The 20,137-nt window shown below is 42.0% G+C and overlaps 4 protein-coding genes across 6 annotated transcripts; 2 read left to right on the top strand and 2 right to left on the bottom strand.

Annotated features, from left to right (window-relative positions):
* Positions 1–1,213: 1,213 nt before the first annotated feature.
* Positions 1,214–4,112, bottom strand: fbxo45 (F-box protein 45). The gene is made up of 3 exons (XM_004569503.4): positions 3,330–4,112; positions 2,333–2,689; positions 1,214–2,231 (listed from the first exon to the last, which is right to left on the bottom strand). Exons 1-3 carry the CDS (start codon positions 3,654–3,656, stop codon positions 2,046–2,048), a joined length of 870 nt encoding a protein of 289 aa, XP_004569560.1. The 5' UTR covers positions 3,657–4,112; the 3' UTR covers positions 1,214–2,045.
* Positions 4,113–4,264: 152 nt separating this feature from the next.
* Positions 4,265–9,302, top strand: fam168b (family with sequence similarity 168 member B). The gene is made up of 7 exons (XM_004569504.6): positions 4,265–4,518; positions 6,510–6,601; positions 6,706–6,789; positions 7,095–7,237; positions 7,336–7,534; positions 7,618–7,742; positions 7,826–9,302. The coding sequence occupies exons 2-6, from the start codon at positions 6,532–6,534 to the stop codon at positions 7,728–7,730; spliced, it is 609 nt and encodes a 202-aa protein (XP_004569561.1). The 5' UTR covers positions 4,265–4,518; positions 6,510–6,531; the 3' UTR covers positions 7,731–7,742; positions 7,826–9,302.
* A 476-nt stretch (positions 9,303–9,778) lies between these two features.
* rbbp8 (retinoblastoma binding protein 8) lies at positions 9,779–16,027 on the top strand. Of its 2 annotated transcripts, none has more exons than XM_076888050.1 (19): positions 9,779–9,888; positions 10,346–10,472; positions 10,584–10,626; positions 10,723–10,818; positions 11,144–11,235; positions 11,451–11,523; positions 12,861–13,042; positions 13,130–13,213; positions 13,294–13,370; positions 13,489–13,556; positions 13,687–13,936; positions 14,051–14,216; positions 14,332–14,420; positions 14,735–14,843; positions 14,932–15,069; positions 15,184–15,220; positions 15,319–15,406; positions 15,489–15,630; positions 15,784–16,027. In XM_076888050.1, exons 1-19 carry the CDS (start codon positions 9,886–9,888, stop codon positions 15,879–15,881), a joined length of 1,962 nt encoding a protein of 653 aa, XP_076744165.1. In that variant the 5' UTR covers positions 9,779–9,885; the 3' UTR covers positions 15,882–16,027. The 2 variants fall into 2 exon arrangements, with proteins under 2 accessions (XP_076744165.1, XP_076744166.1); XM_076888051.1 differs by having other exon boundaries at positions 9,870–9,888; positions 15,181–15,220.
* An 80-nt stretch (positions 16,028–16,107) lies between these two features.
* Positions 16,108–20,085, bottom strand: slc35d4 (solute carrier family 35 member D4). 2 transcript variants are annotated; one of them, XM_004569501.2, is made up of 15 exons: positions 19,810–20,085; positions 19,358–19,404; positions 19,093–19,170; positions 18,917–18,998; positions 18,738–18,815; positions 18,614–18,642; positions 18,483–18,534; positions 18,361–18,409; positions 18,110–18,155; positions 17,945–17,980; positions 17,598–17,632; positions 17,113–17,182; positions 16,744–16,837; positions 16,570–16,634; positions 16,108–16,313 (listed from the first exon to the last, which is right to left on the bottom strand). In XM_004569501.2, exons 1-15 carry the CDS (start codon positions 19,879–19,881, stop codon positions 16,250–16,252), a joined length of 897 nt encoding a protein of 298 aa, XP_004569558.1. In that variant the 5' UTR covers positions 19,882–20,085; the 3' UTR covers positions 16,108–16,249. The 2 variants fall into 2 exon arrangements, with proteins under 2 accessions (XP_004569558.1, XP_004569559.1); XM_004569502.2 differs by having other exon boundaries at positions 18,614–18,639.
* Positions 20,086–20,137: the final 52 nt, after the last annotated feature.

Raw genomic sequence — 20,137 nt, 5'->3', positions numbered from 1 at the left:
TGATCAGCTAAAAGAGTGCATTTGATTAGCGTCACCTAGCTAATACTTACCTCCCCGATTCCTGTAGAAGCAGTTAGGATAGTCCTAGTTTTTCACAGGAATGGATATAGCCATGTGGAGTTTTGTGTCCCCACATGATTTTATGTTTTGTTTTTCTTATTTTGCTAATAATTTATTGCATAACTAAGTCATTAATCCTGGTAAAATGTTTTGTATTTATAATGGTTGATCTTGTATACTGGATATTGTCTTTGCAGCTTGTACCACATACTAATCAATAATACAGTTGTTATGGTAATTACCTGGCTCTTGTTAAAAAAACAGAAGAAGAGCCAAGTTTTTAGATTTGCAACAACACTTTGTGAAATAGTCCAATGGTAATAAAGCAATCAAACTAAATAATTCAAATGTATTGTTGTTTATTGTTAGCAGCTGAGTCTTTCATATAAAAATCCAAGAAATCTGACAAAAGGATTTCCAGAGCGAACCAGCAGATTTTATTTAAACAGTTACTTTAGCACATTTAATGAAGCCTTGGAAAATTTTACTTTCATCAAAGTATATAGCCCAGCATCACAGTATATTATCATTTCAGTAGCAAAACTGCTCAGGTTTAATGTCTGTGATGCAAAGTAACTGGAACAGGGCACGTGCCAAGTTACTGTGGATGATTGATCTATTTTGTTTTTTTGACGAGTCGCTAGATAGAAACTCAAGTTTGGGTTCATATCTCCATGTGTGGTTGGTTAAAAACAACTTAATAGTACATGAAAGGTTTCCCTTTTCCCATGTTTTGATACCAGGCTTATCTTCTAAACCATGAATGAAAATCCACTTTTTCTTCAAGCAATATTAGTATAGCTTCTTTAAATATATAAGTTATTGTTCTAAAAAGCTGATTCTAAGAGAAATGTTTGTTTTTTAATGGAATAGCCTAGATATGCTAGTCTGTGCATCATAATCATACAGTTCATGGCTGAGCTTGGCAGCATGAGCAAGATCCTCTTGTCCAAGTTCCCTTAAAAAAAAAAAAAAAAAAAAAAAAGGCCAACAATTATACAGCGCTTTGAGTACTCCGGGAGAGTAGAAAAGCGCTATATAAGAATCAGTCCATTTACCATTACCAGTTGATCAATAGCTGACAGTGTGGTGATGGTCGATCTTTCAGACCACCTGCATTCTCTTCACTTATGCAAACAAACATCAAACCGTCTTTACTGTAGGAGTGGCACCATGTAGACTTTATTTTCAGGCTTTAAAATCACACAGTATCTATAGTACCATAGATAAAACCAGGAAATAAATAAATCGTAATACTACAGTAGCACATTAAAAAGACACATTTCATGTTACAGGTTTAGTTTCCACCGTTACTGAGTAAGTACTTGAAAGGGGGAGATGTTTCAGTGCATACGCAGCACAACAGTGCGCATGCATGGACTGCCACACACGTGCCATGGACGTGGCCCATGTGTCCTTGAGGTTTACCTACGCCAGAATGTTACAATACATCTCACATGTTTCATTTCACTGTAATGCAGTCATTCCACAATGCGTTTGTCCATTAACTCACATGTTAACGACTGTGTCACATGTTAAAAATGTTGCGTTAAAGCATTCGCCACTTGGTTTAGAGTAGCTTAGGCCTCCTTCAAGCAGACAAAATCTCAAGTAAATCTTCAGCACGAGTCCAAAATGCGTGACATTAAATTAAGTTTCCCCTGTAAGGTGAATAATAGAGTTCAGCAGCTAAACTGTAAAAGTGGACTTCTCCACGTAGATACACAAACAGTCCCTGAACATTCCTTTCCCCCTGTTGTTTGTCCAGTTTGGGAAAAAAAAAAAACCTTCGCTTTTTTTTGGTGAGTCGAAGTAGATTGCAGATTGTTCTCTGTGTGCTTATGGAAATAAGGTTACTGTGTTTGGAAGAAATGTGACCACTTACCCTCCAAACCTTAAAACACTACAATAGGGAGGGAATCAGCAGTCTGTCTGCACTTGACAGGAACGTGTATGATTTCAGGGTGGCACAGGCTGATCTGCATCTAGCCGTCCAGAGGTTTTCCCAGGTACACCATGGTGACTTCAGTGTTGCCGTATACTGCAGACACAGCAGGGAACAGGCAGGTTTTGGGCAGTCCACGGAAAGCCACTCCGAGAAACTCAAAACCTCTCTCAAAGGCTAACGTCTTGTCATCCATGTCTAGAATCACTCGTATTCTCTCCCCGATCTGTGGACAGGCACGGTCACATCAGGAGTTATAATCATGTTTTCACTTGTACTCTTTACACAATTTCCTTTTAAAACGTCATTTCAAATCTCGACTCCTACCTGATATTTAGGTGCATTGTTACACTGGGGGAAATTCCCGTTGACTTCTCCGTTGTGAAGCAGGTTATTGTCGACCAGGTTCCAGCCCCAGCTCTGGTCATCGCTGCCCAAGAGGGCTACGTAGCCCTGGCACTGCATCTGCGCCCGCTTCGTAGCGATACCTATCACTGCCACGGTGCCCAGGGGGCCCTCCCACCAGATTTCCCAGGCATGTCGCCCTTCCGAAAAGCCGATTTTGCCCCGCGCGCCGTCTGTGCTCTGGGCAATAGGGTTGCGGTGCAGAGTGAAGCCGTTCTTCTTCACGTAAACGTTGCGGGAGCAGTCGTGGGAGCTCAAAGCATGCTGAAAGGCCTTGAGCTGCACAGGAAGACAGTTACAGTTAACAAAATCACAGACACTTGCTGGGAAATCTAAATATTTGTAAGGGGAAAAAAGTTCTGTGAAGCATGCATACAGAAGAAGAGACATGCTACTCCACTTTCCATCTCGCAGGACGCTCATTGCACCATTCAGAGGTGCAGAGCTCAAATATTTTTCATAAGAATGTAGGTCGTGTTTCTAAAAACACTTTGGAACAAATGAATGAGCGTCCTTAGATTGACATTGGACACAGACAAGTTGTTCTCATTCAAACCTTACTTTCATGCCATCAACACTCCTATAAACAGTCTCCATACACAGACTGCTTAGAACAGGTTTTGTTCTATTATGCAACAATAGACTGGAGAGTCAATTCAATATGGACTCCAGTGATAAGCCCAATGGCAACAAAACATCTGATCTACACCTGCTCAGTGTGATCACCAACTGAAAGACAATAATACAACAAGCAGGATTCAGTTTTATGCCCGTTTATGTCTTATATTTCATTGAATACGTTAAAAAGCACTAGATTACGCTGACATTCAGTAATGTTTATGGCTACATTGTCCCTTTGTGTAAAGGCATAATCAAACAGGTAACCCCAGGATAGAGGGATGTGTACTGGTAAACCTACTTTGCCCTTGTAGGTGGGCAGGTTACAAAGGATGTCAGACCGCAGAGCCTCGTCGCTCAGAGTCCGGCTGCAGAGGCTGCGCCACACCTCGCTGTTTTCATCCGCCAGGATATTGTTCCAGTGCCAGCAGACCAGCGAACACCGCATCAGGTCAGTCAGCTCCAGGTAGGAGAAAACATGCTCCAAAACCCTCGCTGGTAGCCTCCCCGCCACCCCTGCGCCTCCTCCGGCTGCAGCCGCATATGGAGAGCCGGTGGAGCTGCAACTGGCTGCCGCTGCTGCGCCCAAGCAGGAGGAGCCTCCTCCCCCACCCGCCGCTCCAGACATTATGCCCCTGCTCTTCACCGACGACGCCAGCTGAGCGAGTAGTTTCACCGTACACCGCAAGACGGTTCCTAATATGAGCTCGGCAGCAACATTTTTAACCTGTGAAAAACCCACACGTAGATCGCGCTAAAACCACAACAGTATACGGACCCGACTCTTCCCACTTCAATGGCTGAATGGAAACGATGCGTCAAGGTCCTCAAAGGGCACGAAGCACTAATTGTCCCGTTGTCACAGAAACGCGAAAATTATTTCGGAAGAAACAGTGGTCAGTTTAAGAAGTAAGCAAAGTCTCCCGAGTCCGGAGACGACGAGATATTAGATAAAGCAACAGTCACGCTCGAGTCAAATAAATTTTACCGCCTGCAAGGACCGCAGAGCCGACATAATGAGTTCAAGGAGGGTTGCTACACAGTACTGTTGCAGTGTTGCGATACTGGACAACGTCAAAAGTGTTGTGATTGTGTCGCAAAAAATACGAACCGTATTAAAAGACGATGCAGTTGTTTACCAATAAAAGGCGTTATCTGACCTGTTACGTCATGTTGGTTGGATTTGATAATTATTTTCAGATCGTGTTTGACGGAAAACTAATGATAATAGTTTAAAAAGAACTACTGGTGTTTTCATTGTTTAACATGGGATTTACACGTTGTTGAAAGAAAACAAAACCGGCATCTTATATAAAGTAGACTATATTATTTTATTTTTTAATTTGTATACCACGTGACACCACGGAAGTGACGCGGGGTGCTCAAAAGAGTTAAGCAAAGCATCTGGGAGCAAAACAGCAGTTAGCTTTATTTCATTTTAACCCACAAGACCGGAGAAGGTGATTAACTGACGGTCAAAGCAGCTAACAGTAAGTTGTTGTGGGTTTTTGTTATCGGGACATAAAGATATGCGTGTTATCTGGTAACGGGACAGGCTGCACCGCTTGACACAGCTGTCTGGCTGCCTGCCTCCTGTGCTATGCGGCCTGCTTGACGAGCTGTCCCCCATCTGTCTGCTGTCCGGGGACACTCCGGCGGCTTCGCGCGGTCAGACAGGTGATTAGCGGGTCAGCGTGTAAAGCAACGCTCACCTACGGCGCCAAACAGGCTAGGCTAACTGCAGGTGGTGGAGATCGTGAAGCTTGTGAGCTAAGCTAGCTGATGGTAACAAAGCCCCGCTGCGTTCACCTTTCCAAATTCTTCTACTTCAGGTTGCCATCTTAATTTTTGCAGGCGACGTATCGAACGTCATGTTTTGAGAGGGCACATGTTACTGCCGAGGGTTTGTGCTTGGAAGGCGAAAGCAGCCTTTAAGACTTACCGATGAGCAGCACATATTTAGATTTTAGTCTAAGAAAACATCCAGGAAAAAAAAAAAAAAACACCAAACAAACAGAAACGCATAGCTTCACACCTCTCTCGCCCCTGTCGTCCGCTGTGTTTGGGTGAAAGAGTATAGTTAAAGTAACACAAATAAAGCCGAATTGCTAAATTATGTTGTTCCTCTCTCTCTCTTTGAAAATTTGAAGTTTTGATTAATTTCAGTTTCCTATAGAGTCAGCCTATCAAATAAACTGGAGTTAAATCTGGATTCAATTGTAGCGTGACTGTGCTTATAGCAACCCGAGTAAGTGTAATTGTGAATTTATATTTACCAGAGTCCATTCACTTTGAATGAGCACCTTGTAACGAGGTGGAAAGGTTTTTTTGTGTTTTTGTTTTTCATGCTTAAGTTTTTATTTTAGCTACCGCTAGGTGGAAGCACAGATGCATTAAAATCAACCCAGGGACCGTCATGGGAAGCAAAAGTCATGGTTTCTTCGGGAAATGCGCAAAGAAAGCTGTAAAATGTAATAACAATAGTGATGCATTTTGTTTCAGGCGCCTTTCAAAACACTCAAGGTCACCTTACACACGGTTTAAAGAGATGTTCTGATGCGAGAGGGAGTTAGTGATATGGATATTTGCTGGGAGGGAATTCTAGAGGCCGAGAGCAGAGCCAACTCATGATCGAGACCCCATGGTAGAAGGAAGAGGAGGAGATAGCATCGTGTTAACGTGGAGTAACATCTCTGAGGAATGTTTATAGCACCTTGTTAAATTTAAGGTTTGACCCGAACAACAGAATGGCATCAAAAAATGCAAAATGAAAGGTCTAGCTGAGTGTATTAATTTTCCAAAAATGTCTTTTACAAACTGCTCACGAACATTGTACAATGACTAGTTGCGCTCATGTCTTTCTGCTTTAGACAGTGCTGAGAGCATTAGGAACCATGTTGACACCATTTTTAAAAATAGCGCAAGCACCTTCTCTGCGTTATGTTTATTATCAAACAGAATATATAGTAATGCCAATACAACTGTAATAGGTGCACGTCAGCACACAATGTCAGGAAATGCTTATTAGTCTAGTCTTCGCTTTTTTGTTACCGTGACCTTGCAAGGTCATATCATGCAGACCGCTGTCAGTCAGCTGTGTCGTTGGGTAAAAGTAGTAGTTTGTGCACATGCCATGACATATAAACGTAATGAAATGTGACGAATGGGAAAGCTACAGTAACAGCAGTCTAATAAATGGAGAGTATGTCAAAGTCTAAGCTCTAAAGAAAGCACACCAAACCAGTCGACATGCTTAAGGTTTCTGAAAGCAGAACTGAAGGTTTTGTTTAAACATTCTGAGGAATCTTTTCACAATCACTGTGCTGTTTTTGGAACAACAGGGTCACAATCGACAGCAACAGAAAGCTTCATATTCTCATGTCCATCCTTTCCACAAGAGCTCTGCTGGCACACAGATCAGCAGTTGGTTTCCATGCATGATTGCATCATTCCAACCTGTCTGTGCTTCTCTTATTTACAGCATCTGCAAGTAGACAGCCACAATGAACCCAGTATACAGCCCTGCACCAACAGGGGTCCCCTTTACCAACACTAAGGGTATAGGTTATCCAGGTAACCTGAAGCATAGTGGTTTAAGAAACAAGCATAATTACAAGAAAATATCTCCCAGCATTGAGAATACTATTATATTCTTGTTTTGTTTCTGGTTTTGGCAGCTGGATTTCCTCTAGGATACGCAGCGGCTGCTCCAATGTACACTCCCAACATCTACGCAGGAGCAAACCCAGGCTTCCCTAACGGTGAGAAGAAAGTAACGATGAAATCTGCCCGAGTTTATCTGATAGATCTTGAAACACATCTTCCTGATGCACTTCAAAAGAGTCAAATTGTTCCATCTGACTTCTTGATTTGAATTAATTATAAACATAACGTAATAAAGAATAAAAGTTCCAAAGAGACTCTTAATAACCCTAAAAAGTGTGTGCGCTTCTCTTCTATGAGGGTCCTGTTTTACTGAGCTGCACAGCCAGTGTTTCTTCCAAGCTTCAGCTATTTTGTCCCAGAACAAACGGCCCTAATATGAGCCGTCTTCCTCCCTCTCCAGGCTATGCTCAAAGTGCTCCCTTCAAAGTGTCCTGCTCTCCCAGCACAGGGACCGTCCCACCGTACTCATCCTCCCCAAACCCCTACCCAACTGCTGTGTACCCTGTCAGGAGCACCTACCCCCAACAGAACCCCTATGCACAGGTCAGTCCTTGCTGTATGTGTATATTTTTAATAACACGCTGCCCCTCTTCATCCAGTCTCAGTGCTTGAGCTGTAACGTGTGGTTGTTTGTCCACCAGGCACTAATACCTTCACAACAACAAGGCCCTTACTACACACAGGCTCTGTATGCTCCACCGCCTCATGTCATCCATCACACGACAGTGGTCCAGCCCAATGGGATGCCTGCAGCAATGTATGCCCCGCCTATCCCTCCTCCCCGCAACAACGGTGTCGCCATGGGCATGGTAGCCGGCACCACTATGGCCATGTCAGCTGGTGAGCTGCAGCAGTTTATTGAATCTTATCCAGGATACAAATGTGTTCGATTTGTAGTTTTACCTGTGGCTTTCACTCCTCAGGAACTTTGTTGACAACTCCATCACCAGCGCCCGTCGCTCCCCACCCAGTCACGATGCCCACATATCGGCCTCCTGGCACACCCAGCTACAGCTACGTGCCCCCGCAGTGGTGAAGAGAGAGAAGTGTGAGTATGTTTTAAAAGCATCACAAGTTTGGTCAAAGGTGCAGATTAAAGGTTTATGTTTATACCCGGTGTTCTCTCTGCAGGTCCGGAAGATGGTAGATATGCATTCACACTCCAGTGTTTTTCTCTCGTGGTGACGACCTGCCCCGCCCTGGCAGCGTCCGCTACCAATTCTTCTTCTTCCAGCATAATGTGAATCTAAAACCCAACTACATAGAGTCCCATTTGGATAAGCAGGGGGTGACAAATAGGCCCATCCCCACAACCCCTATTAATGGAATAAGGCTGCATTCCATACCCCCACACCCCCACCCCCTCAACGCCAGCACCTCTACAAACCTGCTGCATATCTCACATCAAACTGCAAAGCCTCCATGCAAACTCTATGTGGACTCTCATGCAGGTTTTTATAGCTTAAATTCGTATGTAGTGAAAAAGGAGTTTGGAATAGTTTTTTTCTCTTTAATTTGGGGGATTAAATATGATGTTGAATGCATGTGTATATATAGATTTACAAAGTAATGCTAGCTCAATTCTCCCTGCTGTGACAGATGCAAATTCAATAAAAGGCACAAATCCAAAGGAACTAAGAAGAAAAAAAAAAAGAGTAATAATCTGCAATGCTGAATCACCAGTGACTATGTCTTAAATGTGAAAGAAAAAAAACAGACGAGAAACGTTTATTCATGCAAAAACATACCTGCGCCGTCCATCACGGGCCAAACTGTACTATTTTTCACCGCTTTGTGTTTAGGTAAGTGGTTTTTATCGTTTTCTTTCAGTGATGCAGTGTTTGCATAATGTCTTACCATTTTTGTATTGTAGGAACAAAAGATGGGACTTTGAGTTTGTGCCTCTGTGACTGGTGGCCATTCCAACACTTTTACTTTTTCTGGCCTGTTAAACTTTCTTCTTTTTCTTTTAAACAAATGGTGTTTCAGTTTCTTTTTTTCCCCCAAAAGTCTGAAGCTGCTCTTGCTTGGGTGATATATGATGTATTCACTTATTTTAGCCAGAAGTGTTCTTGGTGGGGAACAAGTATAGGAAGTTATTAGAAGTCAATTGCACCCATTTAATAAGAGTGGATGAGCAGGAAGTGTGTGTGTGTGTGTGTGCGCATGTGTGTGAAAGCGGGACTCGAACGGAAACCATTCTGAATGGTGCCATACAGTGCAACATGCTTAGAATTTTAGACTTACATGTCACTCTAATGAATTTACTCTTAGGCAGATTTGAAGCACTACATCATTAAATCACCGCTCAACGTGGACATGTTAGGGCACCGTAATGATATTAAACTCCATTTGTGAATAGCACTACTGAATGAAGGCACTAATTCCAAACGGTTTGTAAAAGATATTTGACTTTTTCCGACATCGCTCGCTGTCTTACCTCAAGTCTCCAGGCTAAAAATCCACCAATGTCACTGTTTCAGACATGCTTTTCTATGTTGCCTCGGTCACCTCAGTTAAACATGTTTTGTAAATGTTATTTTTGTGACTTTGGTTGCTGTTTTGTATTCTAAAGAAAGACCAAAAATAAAAACAAATATAAGAATAACCTGTGTTGTGCATGTCTTCTCACTGGGTGTGTTGGGGCAGCCAGAAATGATGACAAAATAAAGAAGAACATGAAACAAAATATATGCTGGACGATTCAAACTGGTTTGAAAGGCAATATTTGGTATGACAATTTTTTTTATGACCACATGACATGCCACATTTTCAGGTAATGGCTCTTTGGGAATTTGTATTTTAAACCTGGAACTCAAAATATAAAGAAACAAGGGCCGACTCAGGACTTTTACACAGTTCTGATTATGATATTGTACTGTAGTCCCCATGGCTCTGTTCTAAATTTTTGGTTTAAGACATTTTATTCTTAAAGCTACTCATTGGTAATTGAGGACAAGTCAAACAACTTTCTGTAACTTAATTTCATAAAACAATATTTTAAGTATTATCATTATTATTGTTGTTTGGAGAGAAGTAGTAGCATAAACCACTGGCTGCTGTTTAACAGAGGATGGCGTCAAAGCTTTCCTACGTCAATTGGAAAACGAAGAAGAAGATTTCCCAGCTTGCAGTTCGGCGCGCGAATTTGGATTTTGTTATGGTCAAGCCGTAGCCTGTATGGCTCAAACATGGTACTGTACTGTTAAACGTTACTCTAACCATTTTTCTCTTTGACAGAATATCCTAGTTTTTATTCTTTAGACGTGTCGGTGTAAGTCTGAGTCTGTTTGCGGCTGTTTTCTCGTGAGCTCGTGTCATTAAGTCTAAACTTTGCATTTATTTCTTAATTGTAGTCTAAGTGGTTATTGGGAGAACAAGCTAAAAGACAGAGGTGAAGTTTTATTAATGCTTGTTCTGAAAGCCAATAAACAATAAGTAGTAAACACGTGAGTGTTGAGGGGGTGAAAGTTATTATTATTATTATTTAGCTAATTAGCACTAAGTTTATGCGCTCGTCTGCGCGCGCCATGTAGCAAAGCTAAAGTAGGCTTACATTGACAAGTGCGAATTAACATTAAGCAACACTAAAATGAGCTGAAAGAATTAATTTATTGTTGTGAGGCAAACACGGTTGATTTGCGTTGGCAGGAAGCGAGCAGAGATACGCTTGTAGATAGTTTTGGAAACGACAGGAGCAGCGGGACAGCCAAATCAGCTGATCGCTTTCAAGACTTGTGGAGGCAACTTGGAGAGTGTCACCAAAATGCACTTCAGGGTAACTGACAGTTTGATCTCACCACGTTCATGCTGGCTTTCATATCTATAATATGAAGTTCAGAAGCTAAATGAAAACACATGTCATCATTGCACTTGTTGCTGTTTCTAGAATTGGAAGCAAAAGTAAGCAAGCTGAAAAAGGAACGTTGCCTGTGAGTATGTTGTGTCATTTTGCGTTTAATGAGAAAGACACTTGAGTCTTAGTAAGTTATGTATGAAGGGTAAAGTGATGTGTTTGTCCTCTACAGAGATGCGCAGAGGCTTGAAGTGTTTTACAGTCGAAACCAGCAGCTCAAGGAGCAAAATAAAAACCTGCAGGATGCCATGGCTCTCCTGGAGGAAAGGTAATTTACCCAAAGATGAATGCACGTGCACTCCACTGTTATTCCCTTTGTAGCAAATGCTTGTTTGTTTGTTTGGAATATATGTGTCTCGTTGAACCTCTGTTAAATTCTAACTATAACTTAGGATGGGAGAGCTGCAGTTTGGCACTGATGTGGGATTTCTAATTAACTGGAGCAACATGATACCAAAGACAAGAATAACCTTTTCTGATTCATTGTATGGGTGCTTCAGATTCCCCCGCAGACTGAAAGTTAACAAGATTTAATGTGTTGCATTAAAACGGTGTGAAACATAAAGATTGCCAGCAGTGCTTTCCCTTTCCAGGCTTCGAGCAGCAGAGTGTGATCGATGCTCCATCTTAGAGGAGAACATGAAAAACGGTCAGCAGCAGAATCTGCGTCTTATCGAGAAACTAAGTGAGTGTTTTCATTTCAGTGTCCAACAGCCATTAATAGCCCTCTCTGATGTGCATACACATATGCAGATGCAATCTTTCACAACAGTAGTATGTTATATAATATGACGAGTAATATACTAGAATAAATGTGAAAAAACCCTAAAAATTCTTTAAGATTCTCAGTTTGTTTAAGAACAGAGAAAAACATGTTCTTTGCAAACCTTTGTTCCTCAGAAAATGAAAGAAACCTGCTGGAGGATGAAAACAATAAGCTGCGAGCTGAGCTGCAAAAACTGAAGAGTTCTCGGTAAGCTGTGTCGCATTAATGTTTTTGTTCACGAGAAAAATATGAGAAATGTTTTAAAAAGTTAAAGCAATAACTTGAAGTACTTTGAAGTTTATCAGTATCTCGCATCATGGAGGAAGTTTGACTCTTTACAGACTTGCTTCAGTTCATTGAGGTCTGGATTTTGACTGGGCCATTGCACAACACCCTGACTCTTCTGTTTTTCAGCCATTCTGTTGAATGTAGATTTGCTGCTTTGATTCAGATCATTGTCTTGTTGCATGAGCCTGTTATTGCCAAGCTTTAACCGTCAGACGGATGACTTGGAATACTTTGGTATATATGGGAGTTCTTGGATGACTCAGACACATCAAATCATCACCACTCCACCACCGTGCTTTGTGGTGATGTATTTGGGTTTTGCCAAACACACCCCTCTGCATTATATGTACACGTCTTCAGTTTGGTCTCGTCTGTTCCAGTAGTCTTGTGGTTTGTTTGTGAGCCTAAGCTTTGCCTTCATGTTCTTTTTAGAGAGAAGCAGCTTTCTCCTGAAAATAAGCCATCCCTGTTCATCGTTTTCTGACTGTGCTGTCATGAACTTTAACATTTACACACTGAGACCTGTAGAGTCTGAGATGTAACCCCTGCTTTCTTATTTTATTGTATTTCTTTTTACAGTTTCTGAGCATTGCGCAGTCTACTCATCAAGGTGTCTCTTGACATTGATACATCTGTCTCACAGAGACTGTTCTTCATTTGGTTAGATATTGTGAACGGGTTTTTCTTAGCCAATCATCCACTGCGCTCATGTACTTAAGATGTCTTCAGTTGTCTTTCATGTGTTTTGGTGTTGCTGAGCCTGGTTTGTGCATTTATTCTTTTTACAAATGCAAGTTTATTCTACTGCTCCGATAGGTTTATTTTGGTTTTATGGCTTCTTCCGTTTGCGCCCAGATTTTAATTAATTAATTTTTTAACCTCATATTAAAAGTTCCAGTGAAAAGATACTTAATAGATTTTAAATATTTAAAATGGGGGACTGTGTCATGATTCCTGCAAATAGCTGTAAACAGTGCAATACTTTTGTTAAACCTCTTGAATTAAAGCTTCTATAAAAATGTGTATCACCTACATTGGTGAGACATTTCAGGAGTGAACAATACATTATCCCAAGCTGCTACTCAGTATTCTTATTTTTATGTGTTTATAAGCTTTTTGGTGCTAACAGTCCCAGTTTCTTCTGTGGCCCCTTGGGAAAATAAATTTCCCCCCTCAGTAGGCTTGTAGGTTCAGGTTCGGTAAGTTTTAAAGTTTCAGTTTCCAGTGAAGCACTACACGTGTGCTTTTCTTTTCAGGTCTGAATCCAAGGAGGCCTCACCCGCAGAACAGGAAGAGGGCGTTATTCCAGACTCCCCGATCTTGCCCAGCTCACTGCCCGTGGTAAACAGATTGAAGAAACAGAAAAATAACGACCAAATGAAGCGTGTGCGCTATGCAGAGGTGCCTCTACCACAGTCTAACAATTCGCTCTTCAATGGTCAGTCCTCTTTAAAGTAGCTTCCTCTTCGTCACCTGTCTGAAGACACAAACCAGTTTTCTAATCTAAATTCTTTTTTATACAAAGATCCTGAGGGTGCCACAAAGAATCCTGGAAGAGCAGAAGTGCTCGTCCCTAACACCTGTGAAATGGACGCGTCGCAGATCTCAAGTATGACTTCATCCATTATTGGTCTTCCGTAGATGCGATCATGAGCGTGTTGCTGTTAACATGTCTGTTTCCATTTTCAGACGATGTGACTGAAGGTGAAGAAGAGGCAGCAATTGCAGAAACTTGTGGCCTTGAACTTATTGAAAAGCAGCAGATGGTGTGTATAAGCAGGATTTGAAACAAATGATGATCTAATAAAAATGTAATGTGATCAGGCTTTAATAAAAACGAATCTTAGGTGTGATCAAACAGATTAGCTCTCTTTCTCACCTTAGAATCCCAGGAAAGCCCCAAGCCAGCAAAGAAGCTTCAGCACTCTCTGGAGGCAGGACGTTCGTTTAAAGTAAGCATTGAGACATCATCTTCTGCTGTGGCAGACACCTCCATGTGGAAAAGAGAAAAAAAAATAACAGTTCGGTGCTACAGTTATACTTGTTTCCCTCTTCAAGGCCTTCATCCACACTGATGCACAGTCCAGACTCAACATCTAAAGGGTCCCCATCTCTTCTCCCACGCATCAAACGGTTTGCAGAAGGCGGCAGTGTTTGCAGGGCAAAACGGGTGAAGGAGGGAAGTCCAGAGGTACAGGAACGCAGTCAACGAGGACTCCAAGAAGACGCGGACAACCAGGAGGAAGGCGAACACCTACAGCGTGAACAGATCAGCCAGACTGCCATATCTGTGAGCAATCCAAGCATCAAGAAGGAGCAACTAGATAGGAAGGCAAGAGAAGGCAGTAACATCATTGTCAAATTTTAACCACGTTTAGTGTCCAGGCTGTTTAATTAAATGTAAGACAGAAATATAGAGTTTCAAGGTGCTTTTTATATCACACAGGTACAGTCAGGACATAATATGAGCACCAGCCAAAAGCCAAGCACTTCTTGTAGCAGTCCTGCTTTCAAGAAGCCAAAAATGAAGGTTAAACTGGATGCAGACGGGAAGAAAAGAACCCCTGTGCAGGATCTGAATGCTTCACAAGGCCAGCATGAAGCTAAAGATGGTGATTTCTCTTCAGCAAAGTCACTTGAAGGACATGCGGATATTTCTGATTGTTGTACAGTTTGAAATGCTCCTCAATAATATTCAGTTAACTTGAATGTGGCTGTGTGTTCCAGCTGATAGGAAGCACACAGTGGAGCCTACATGGAGCGTCGATCCTGCGCTCGCTCTCTCCATGTACGACAGCGAGTGGAAAGGAGACGAGGTATAGTCACGTGATCTGCTCTGCTGAACAACCTTCACCCTCAGCATGCACTATACTGTAAGCTGGCTCGGGGCCTTTGGGCTTGGCCATATTAGGAATATCCTCTCTTATTAACATCATCCAGACCTGGGAGTAGAAATGCGAGTGCTGAGGTTGATCTGAAGCCTGAGTTTTACTTGTACATATACTGACCTCATTATTTTAAACTGTGTCCCTATTTAATGTGAGCGTTCATCATTTTAACATTATTTAAACTAAATCTATTCATTGCACACGTCGTTGTGAGAGTCTAACACAGGTTTTGTGCGTTCCAGGAAATTGATGAGCGGCAGCATCATGTGGAGATGGCAGATACAGACTGCACCTGGGTCAGTCACAGCTTACTTCAGCGTCAAAGAGAGAAGGACCGAGACAGTGTGTTCGGTGAATATACACGGCAACACTTTTTTTCTAAAATATTTAAAATATGCTGATTTAAACTGTTAGTAATCTCAACTGTCCCTACTTCAAGGACTCGGTGAAAAAGCAAATGACAGCTTGGATATGATGTTCGACACAACGGCTTACGGGGAGTACAAATCTTGCAACAGTTCACATCTAGGCCAGAGCCAGCCCTGTGACCGTGATGATGATGAAGAGGAGGCCATTGGTGAGCTTTCAGATTGAAAGAAAATGTGTGCAATCTAGATCAGTATTTTCAGATATCTATTCGTAAGGTAAACCCTGTGTTTTTTTTCCCCCCCTAAATTCTCCAAATAAGGAGATCCTCCTGAAGACAGTGCATGCCAGTCTAAAGCACGGTAAGAAACTGATCAACCTTTTCAGGTGTTTATCTGAAGATGATCATGTTTGCTGGTCATTGTCAGTTTTCCATAACCTAGATCTGTCTCTGGATTAGACACCCAGCGTTTGCACATGTAGCAGTCGTTCGCAAAAAGGATGAGAGAAGAAAACTGAAGGGCACTACCTGCAAGGAATGTGAAATTGTAAGTATTCTGAGTACTTGAGTTTAATAAAACTGACACACTGCTTATACTGATCCTATTTTAAATAATTGTTTACCTGCAGTATTACGCCCATCTGCCAGAGGAGGAAAAACAGAAAAAGCTGTCTGCTTGCTCAAGGCATCGTTTCCTGTACGTTCCTCCATGCACACCTGAAAACTTCTGGGAAGTTGGATTCCCATCAACGCAAACATGCATTGAGAGAGGTAATTTAACAGTTATGCACTGTAGATTAAAGCAGTAAGGGCAAAACATTTGAACCCATTTCTCAGCAGGACCATTCTTCATCCTGTCATGCTTTTCAGTGCACGAGAGAGGATTGTACTGTCTTTAATACTAGGATGTGTCCTCTGTTGTAGGTTACATCAAAGAAGAGAAGAATCCTGAGGTGCGCTTACGGAGGAGGCAGCCATTAAATGCTCTATTCTCACCGAAGCGAAACAAGGAGGAGAAATAAAAATGTCCATCTGTAAAAGAACTGATGTTGTGAAGAAGGTTGCCGTTGTTTCCTTTCTCCCCTTCAGTCGTTCTGACTTGTGTTTTGTTTTTTTTAAATGTTTTTTGTGCGGATAGTTTGGATGAATAAATAATTGTTTCTATGGAGTGTTGGGATTGTCACAGTTCATCTACAAATAAGTAAGTAATAATATGCAGACCTTTAAATTCTGACCCAGTGCAGTGAGGACAGTTTGTACCAAACTTTTATTTGGTCAGGAGATCAGATAATAGACAAAGTTATAAAATGAATGTAGAAAAATAGAATCTGCATCCCCAGTTAATAAAGAAAGTCATTTGAGGTGAACTCGTCTAAAGTGCTGAAATTCGTCACACGTGAGTATCCCTCTCAGAATAGATCAGCAGAGCCTCTCCGACGTGACTGACGACCACACTGCAATCAAAAACAGATCAGGGCTTTCATCAAAAATCCAGCGTCACGAGATTAACGTGTATTAAACTGGAAAACAAAAAGCATTAAAAGTTGGACATAAACCTGCAACTTTTTAAAACCACAACTGACAAGAATTCACATACAAACGTTCACAAACATGTTAGAACAAATAAGACGGATGCAGAAATCTGAAGCATGGAAAATGAACATTTGTTTTTGTGCTGAAATGAGCTGGAAACAAAAGTTTGGTACCTACCACAAAAGAGACGAAGCATTAGAGTTCACAGAGAAAATAAATGGAGACAGGAGCATGGCAGTAACCTGACAGGACATAATCCAACAAGTAAATCGCATCAGTTTGACTTTGACGATCAACACGTGTGTGTGCGATGAACTGTGTGTTACATGAGTTTAACATATCTGAAGTCACCTTAGATAAAAAGATCCAGACCCCAAAGTGTTCAAAGGACAGTCCGCTTTTTAATTTGACTGTAGCCAACCGCAGCAAAAAGCCCAGCAGAGCGCTGTGAAGTGAGACACACAACCAGTAAGAAGGCCACAAACCTTCCTCTGTCCTATTAAACCTTTTACAGAACTGGAACAGGAGTCCTTGTACATAAACACACTAAATATGCCGTTATTTAAAACTTTCTAACAAAGATCTACTTATTTTATATCCAAGTATAATTAGAACGGACTCTGAAGGCTTCAGTTTGATATGAACTCAAAGGACGACAGCTTGTTTTCACGGCTAACCAACATCGATGCAATCAATATTAGAGAAAACTGACGTTTTCACCTGGCACAGCAGCCACAGTGAAATGTGTGCGACTGCAGGGACGGGAACTCCAAGGCACCTGTGAGGTCACCTGCACAGGGACAAGAGGCATAAATTTTATATACACACACACACATATATATGTGAAAATGAGCTGGAGACAGTGGTAGTAACAGAAAGAGAGGAGGCAGAGCTGGAAGTGGAGGTTGAAGATGTTAACCTAGGACAGCAGAGTTACAGCTCAGGTTGAGCGGTTTGGAGAGAAGAGACAGTGGACAAATTGGACAAAGGAGTTTTTAAAGTGGAGATGCCAGGCAGGAGGAAAAGAGGAAGACCTCAGAGGAGATCCATGGATGTAGTGAAAGAGGACATGCAGGGGGGTGGTGTGACAGAGGTGGAGGGTCTGCTGTGCTGGCTCCTAAAGAAGTAGAAGAGGAGCTGCAAAATGAGCAATAACAGAAGTTTTTGTGAGAATATTTGCAGAATCTATGTGAGGTCAGTCGTACCTGTCGGGTGAGCAGCAACAGCCAGCAGCAGCACGCTGTTGTTCAAAGGGGGGAAGCTGTTATTAGGCACTGATAATATCTAAATCTGCTTAACGTGAAAGGTTAAAGTTTTGAAATGAATCCGACTGAATAACTTAGACGTCACTATCCCATATATTGACCCTTAATTTTAAGACTTATGAATGGCAGTCGAATAAGGAAACGAATAAGCTTTTTTGGATCATGTCTAACGCATCAACACTTGGGTTTATCACAATTGTTTACATGTAGTTTAAGTAAATTAATACTCTCACGTTAGAAGATTGAAGGTTCAGCCTCAGATCAAACAATTTAGACTTGAATCTTACCTGAACAGGTAGTTAATGCACTGCTGCTCAAGATCACTGCAATCAAATCACAAAAGCAGCGTCTTCAGCCTCTGATGTGCAGCAGAGCAAGCTGAAGCTGAGAAACTGCACCGCATGCTAGACTAGGAAGGCGCTCATGTGCGCCCACCAAAGGCTTTCACTCACCTCAGGTTGACGGACTTGTGGTGAACTTGAAAGACTCTATATGCACCTGCAAAGCAGTGTTGTTGTTTCAATTTCTGCTGCTGTTGCAGTCGCTTATTGCCATCAAAAGATTTAAGCCTTAGGGCAAAATCGATCAGCTCAAACACAACATCACCTCAAACCCTCGGCCTTATCAAGGCTCAGACATCTTCATCATCATTCTTCTCACAGTTAAAAGTGTTTTTAAAGTCATATTACGATATTAGACTTACCAACACAGGCGAGATGGCAGACGGCCCACAGGTAACCGCTGTGGTCCACCTGCACGGCAAGGACACATGCTAACTAACTTGATCTACGGCACCGGCAATAAGTGAGCCAGGATTGTTATTACCTGAGGGTCATAAAAGGGAAGGTTGATGGCTGAAAGCAGCATGAGGCATAGGCTGGAAGAGAAGGAGGGACGTTTAATGTGTGAAATGTGTGAATCTCTTTTTAAAAAAATAATAAAAAAAACATCCATACCTGATAAATTCCAGCCACTGTGTCTTCTGCTAAAAAACAAAAAGCAGAGAGAGCACATTAGGAGCAGGAGTGTGAAGCACATGACTGAACAGATCAGTTTACAGCAGGCGGTGAGCACACTTACCTCTCTGCGCATGACCTTGAAGATCACGTAGCTAAAGGGATGAGAGCAGTTCTGAAGAGTGAAGAAGAAGGGAATGTCCTGCGTGGAGGAGACACACTCATAACAAGATTGTCACAGTAGCAAGAAAAATCAGCACATGAATGCACTGCGATGTTATTTTAAGTGAACTGTGCACTTACTAAACGTGATAATGCCCGGGAACCAGCGTAAATGTTCCCCACAAATAGGAGGGAGCCCGGAAGCCAGGACAGAGCCGCAGATCTGTAATGCAATATTAGAGCACGTGGATCGTGTGGAAATCTCCCACGCGGCAGTATAATATCAAACCCAGCAGAATGCAGTGCGGTGACAGTACCTGGTGATGCGGTTTATTTCCACCCATCCCAGCTTTCCAGACACTAGAAGCAGGATAGCTCCAATAAATGTCTGCCATCTGGAAATGTGCAGTTTGGTCGTGTTAGTGAGAACAAACACGAGGTTATTCAGGTATCACACAACAGGGTGCATAATTAAACTAATGAATAATTCCTTTTACTTCTTTAGATTTATTGAAATGTATTCTACTCAAAGAAGAGTCACTTCACTAGATACATATTCAATATTTATTTTCAGTTACTCACCCTTGAAATAAGGTTGGATAGGTGAAGTTTAACACTGACAGGACAAACTACAAAAAAGAGAGAAGACAGTGAGCTCATTTCATATGCAGGCAGTGTGGTATTAATCATTTCCCTAGAGATGCTTCATTACTCCCGCCAAAACCCATTTAAAAGTCTGCCAATTAGGTTTGTACAGCTGTCTCTAAATCTGTACGGGATACAACACGACTCTAACTATGTGATATAATCGAGTTTTCAATTCGGCATAACTGTGGATCCTATTCACACTTGGTCTTTGTACACTTCCTGCACTTATTTCTACTCCCTGATACCAAGCGCTAATATTACCCTTTACACAGCTGATGTCTGGATGGATTCACATGGGATTACTCAAAGCATCTCCGCGGAATCTCTAAATCAGTAACCTCCTTTTCAAACTAAAGTTTTTGACTCGTATCCTCGCTAGTACCTACCTTGTTCGTGAAATATGACACAACAAAAACAAGGCTAAAAGCGAGGCCGGTGACGTGTCTCCTCCACTGCATGATGGTCTGCAGACACGCTGCAGCTGGGACATGATGAGAAGTACCAACAAAAATAATAAAGCTTTTAATACAGCGGCTCGTTTTTGAAACTGAAGACCTCTCAGGATCGGAAACTTCCCTCACTGTCACCACACATGACGCGTCAAGACGCAGGCACACCGAGATCGTCTATGCGTGGGAAGATGGTTCACTGCGCTGTCTGTGTGTCCCACACACAGCAAGTGTACCACCACATGTACACTGATAAGATACTATT

Source organism: Maylandia zebra, linkage group LG9, assembly GCF_041146795.1.
Source record: "Maylandia zebra isolate NMK-2024a linkage group LG9, Mzebra_GT3a, whole genome shotgun sequence".
In the NCBI taxonomy this organism is placed as follows: Eukaryota; Metazoa; Chordata; class Actinopteri; order Cichliformes; family Cichlidae; genus Maylandia; species Maylandia zebra.
The sequence above is the reverse complement of the archived record's forward strand: the minus strand, read 5'-3'. Positions and strand labels throughout refer to the sequence as shown.

Excerpts from the sequence above, each read along its gene's own strand:
- fbxo45 (XM_004569503.4), bottom strand. The coding sequence starts at position 3,656 with ATGTCTGGAGCGGCGGGTGGGGGAGGAGGCTCCTCCTGCTTGGGCGCA. Across the intron at positions 2,690-3,329 it reads TGCCCACCTACAAGGGCAAA|CTCAAGGCCTTTCAGCATGC; the intron begins GTAGGTTTACCA and ends CTTCCTGTGCAG. Across the intron at positions 2,232-2,332 it reads ACAATGCACCTAAATATCAG|ATCGGGGAGAGAATACGAGT; the intron begins GTAGGAGTCGAG and ends GCCTGTCCACAG.
- fam168b (XM_004569504.6), top strand. The coding sequence starts at position 6,532 with ATGAACCCAGTATACAGCCCTGCACCAACAGGGGTCCCCTTTACCAAC. Across the intron at positions 6,790-7,094 it reads AAACCCAGGCTTCCCTAACG|GCTATGCTCAAAGTGCTCCC; the intron begins GTGAGAAGAAAG and ends CTCCCTCTCCAG. Across the intron at positions 7,535-7,617 it reads CACTATGGCCATGTCAGCTG|GAACTTTGTTGACAACTCCA; the intron begins GTGAGCTGCAGC and ends TTCACTCCTCAG.
- rbbp8 (XM_076888051.1), top strand. Across the intron at positions 10,819-11,143 it reads ATGGCTCTCCTGGAGGAAAG|GCTTCGAGCAGCAGAGTGTG; the intron begins GTAATTTACCCA and ends TTCCCTTTCCAG. Across the intron at positions 13,937-14,050 it reads AGGAGCAACTAGATAGGAAG|GTACAGTCAGGACATAATAT; the intron begins GCAAGAGAAGGC and ends TATATCACACAG.
- slc35d4 (XM_004569501.2), bottom strand. The coding sequence starts at position 19,881 with ATGCAGTGGAGGAGACACGTCACCGGCCTCGCTTTTAGCCTTGTTTTT. Across the intron at positions 19,405-19,809 it reads TGTCATATTTCACGAACAAG|TTTGTCCTGTCAGTGTTAAA; the intron begins GTAGGTACTAGC and ends TCTTTTTTGTAG. Across the intron at positions 16,635-16,743 it reads TCTGGATCTTTTTATCTAAG|GTTACTGCCATGCTCCTGTC; the intron begins GTGACTTCAGAT and ends ATGTCCTGTCAG.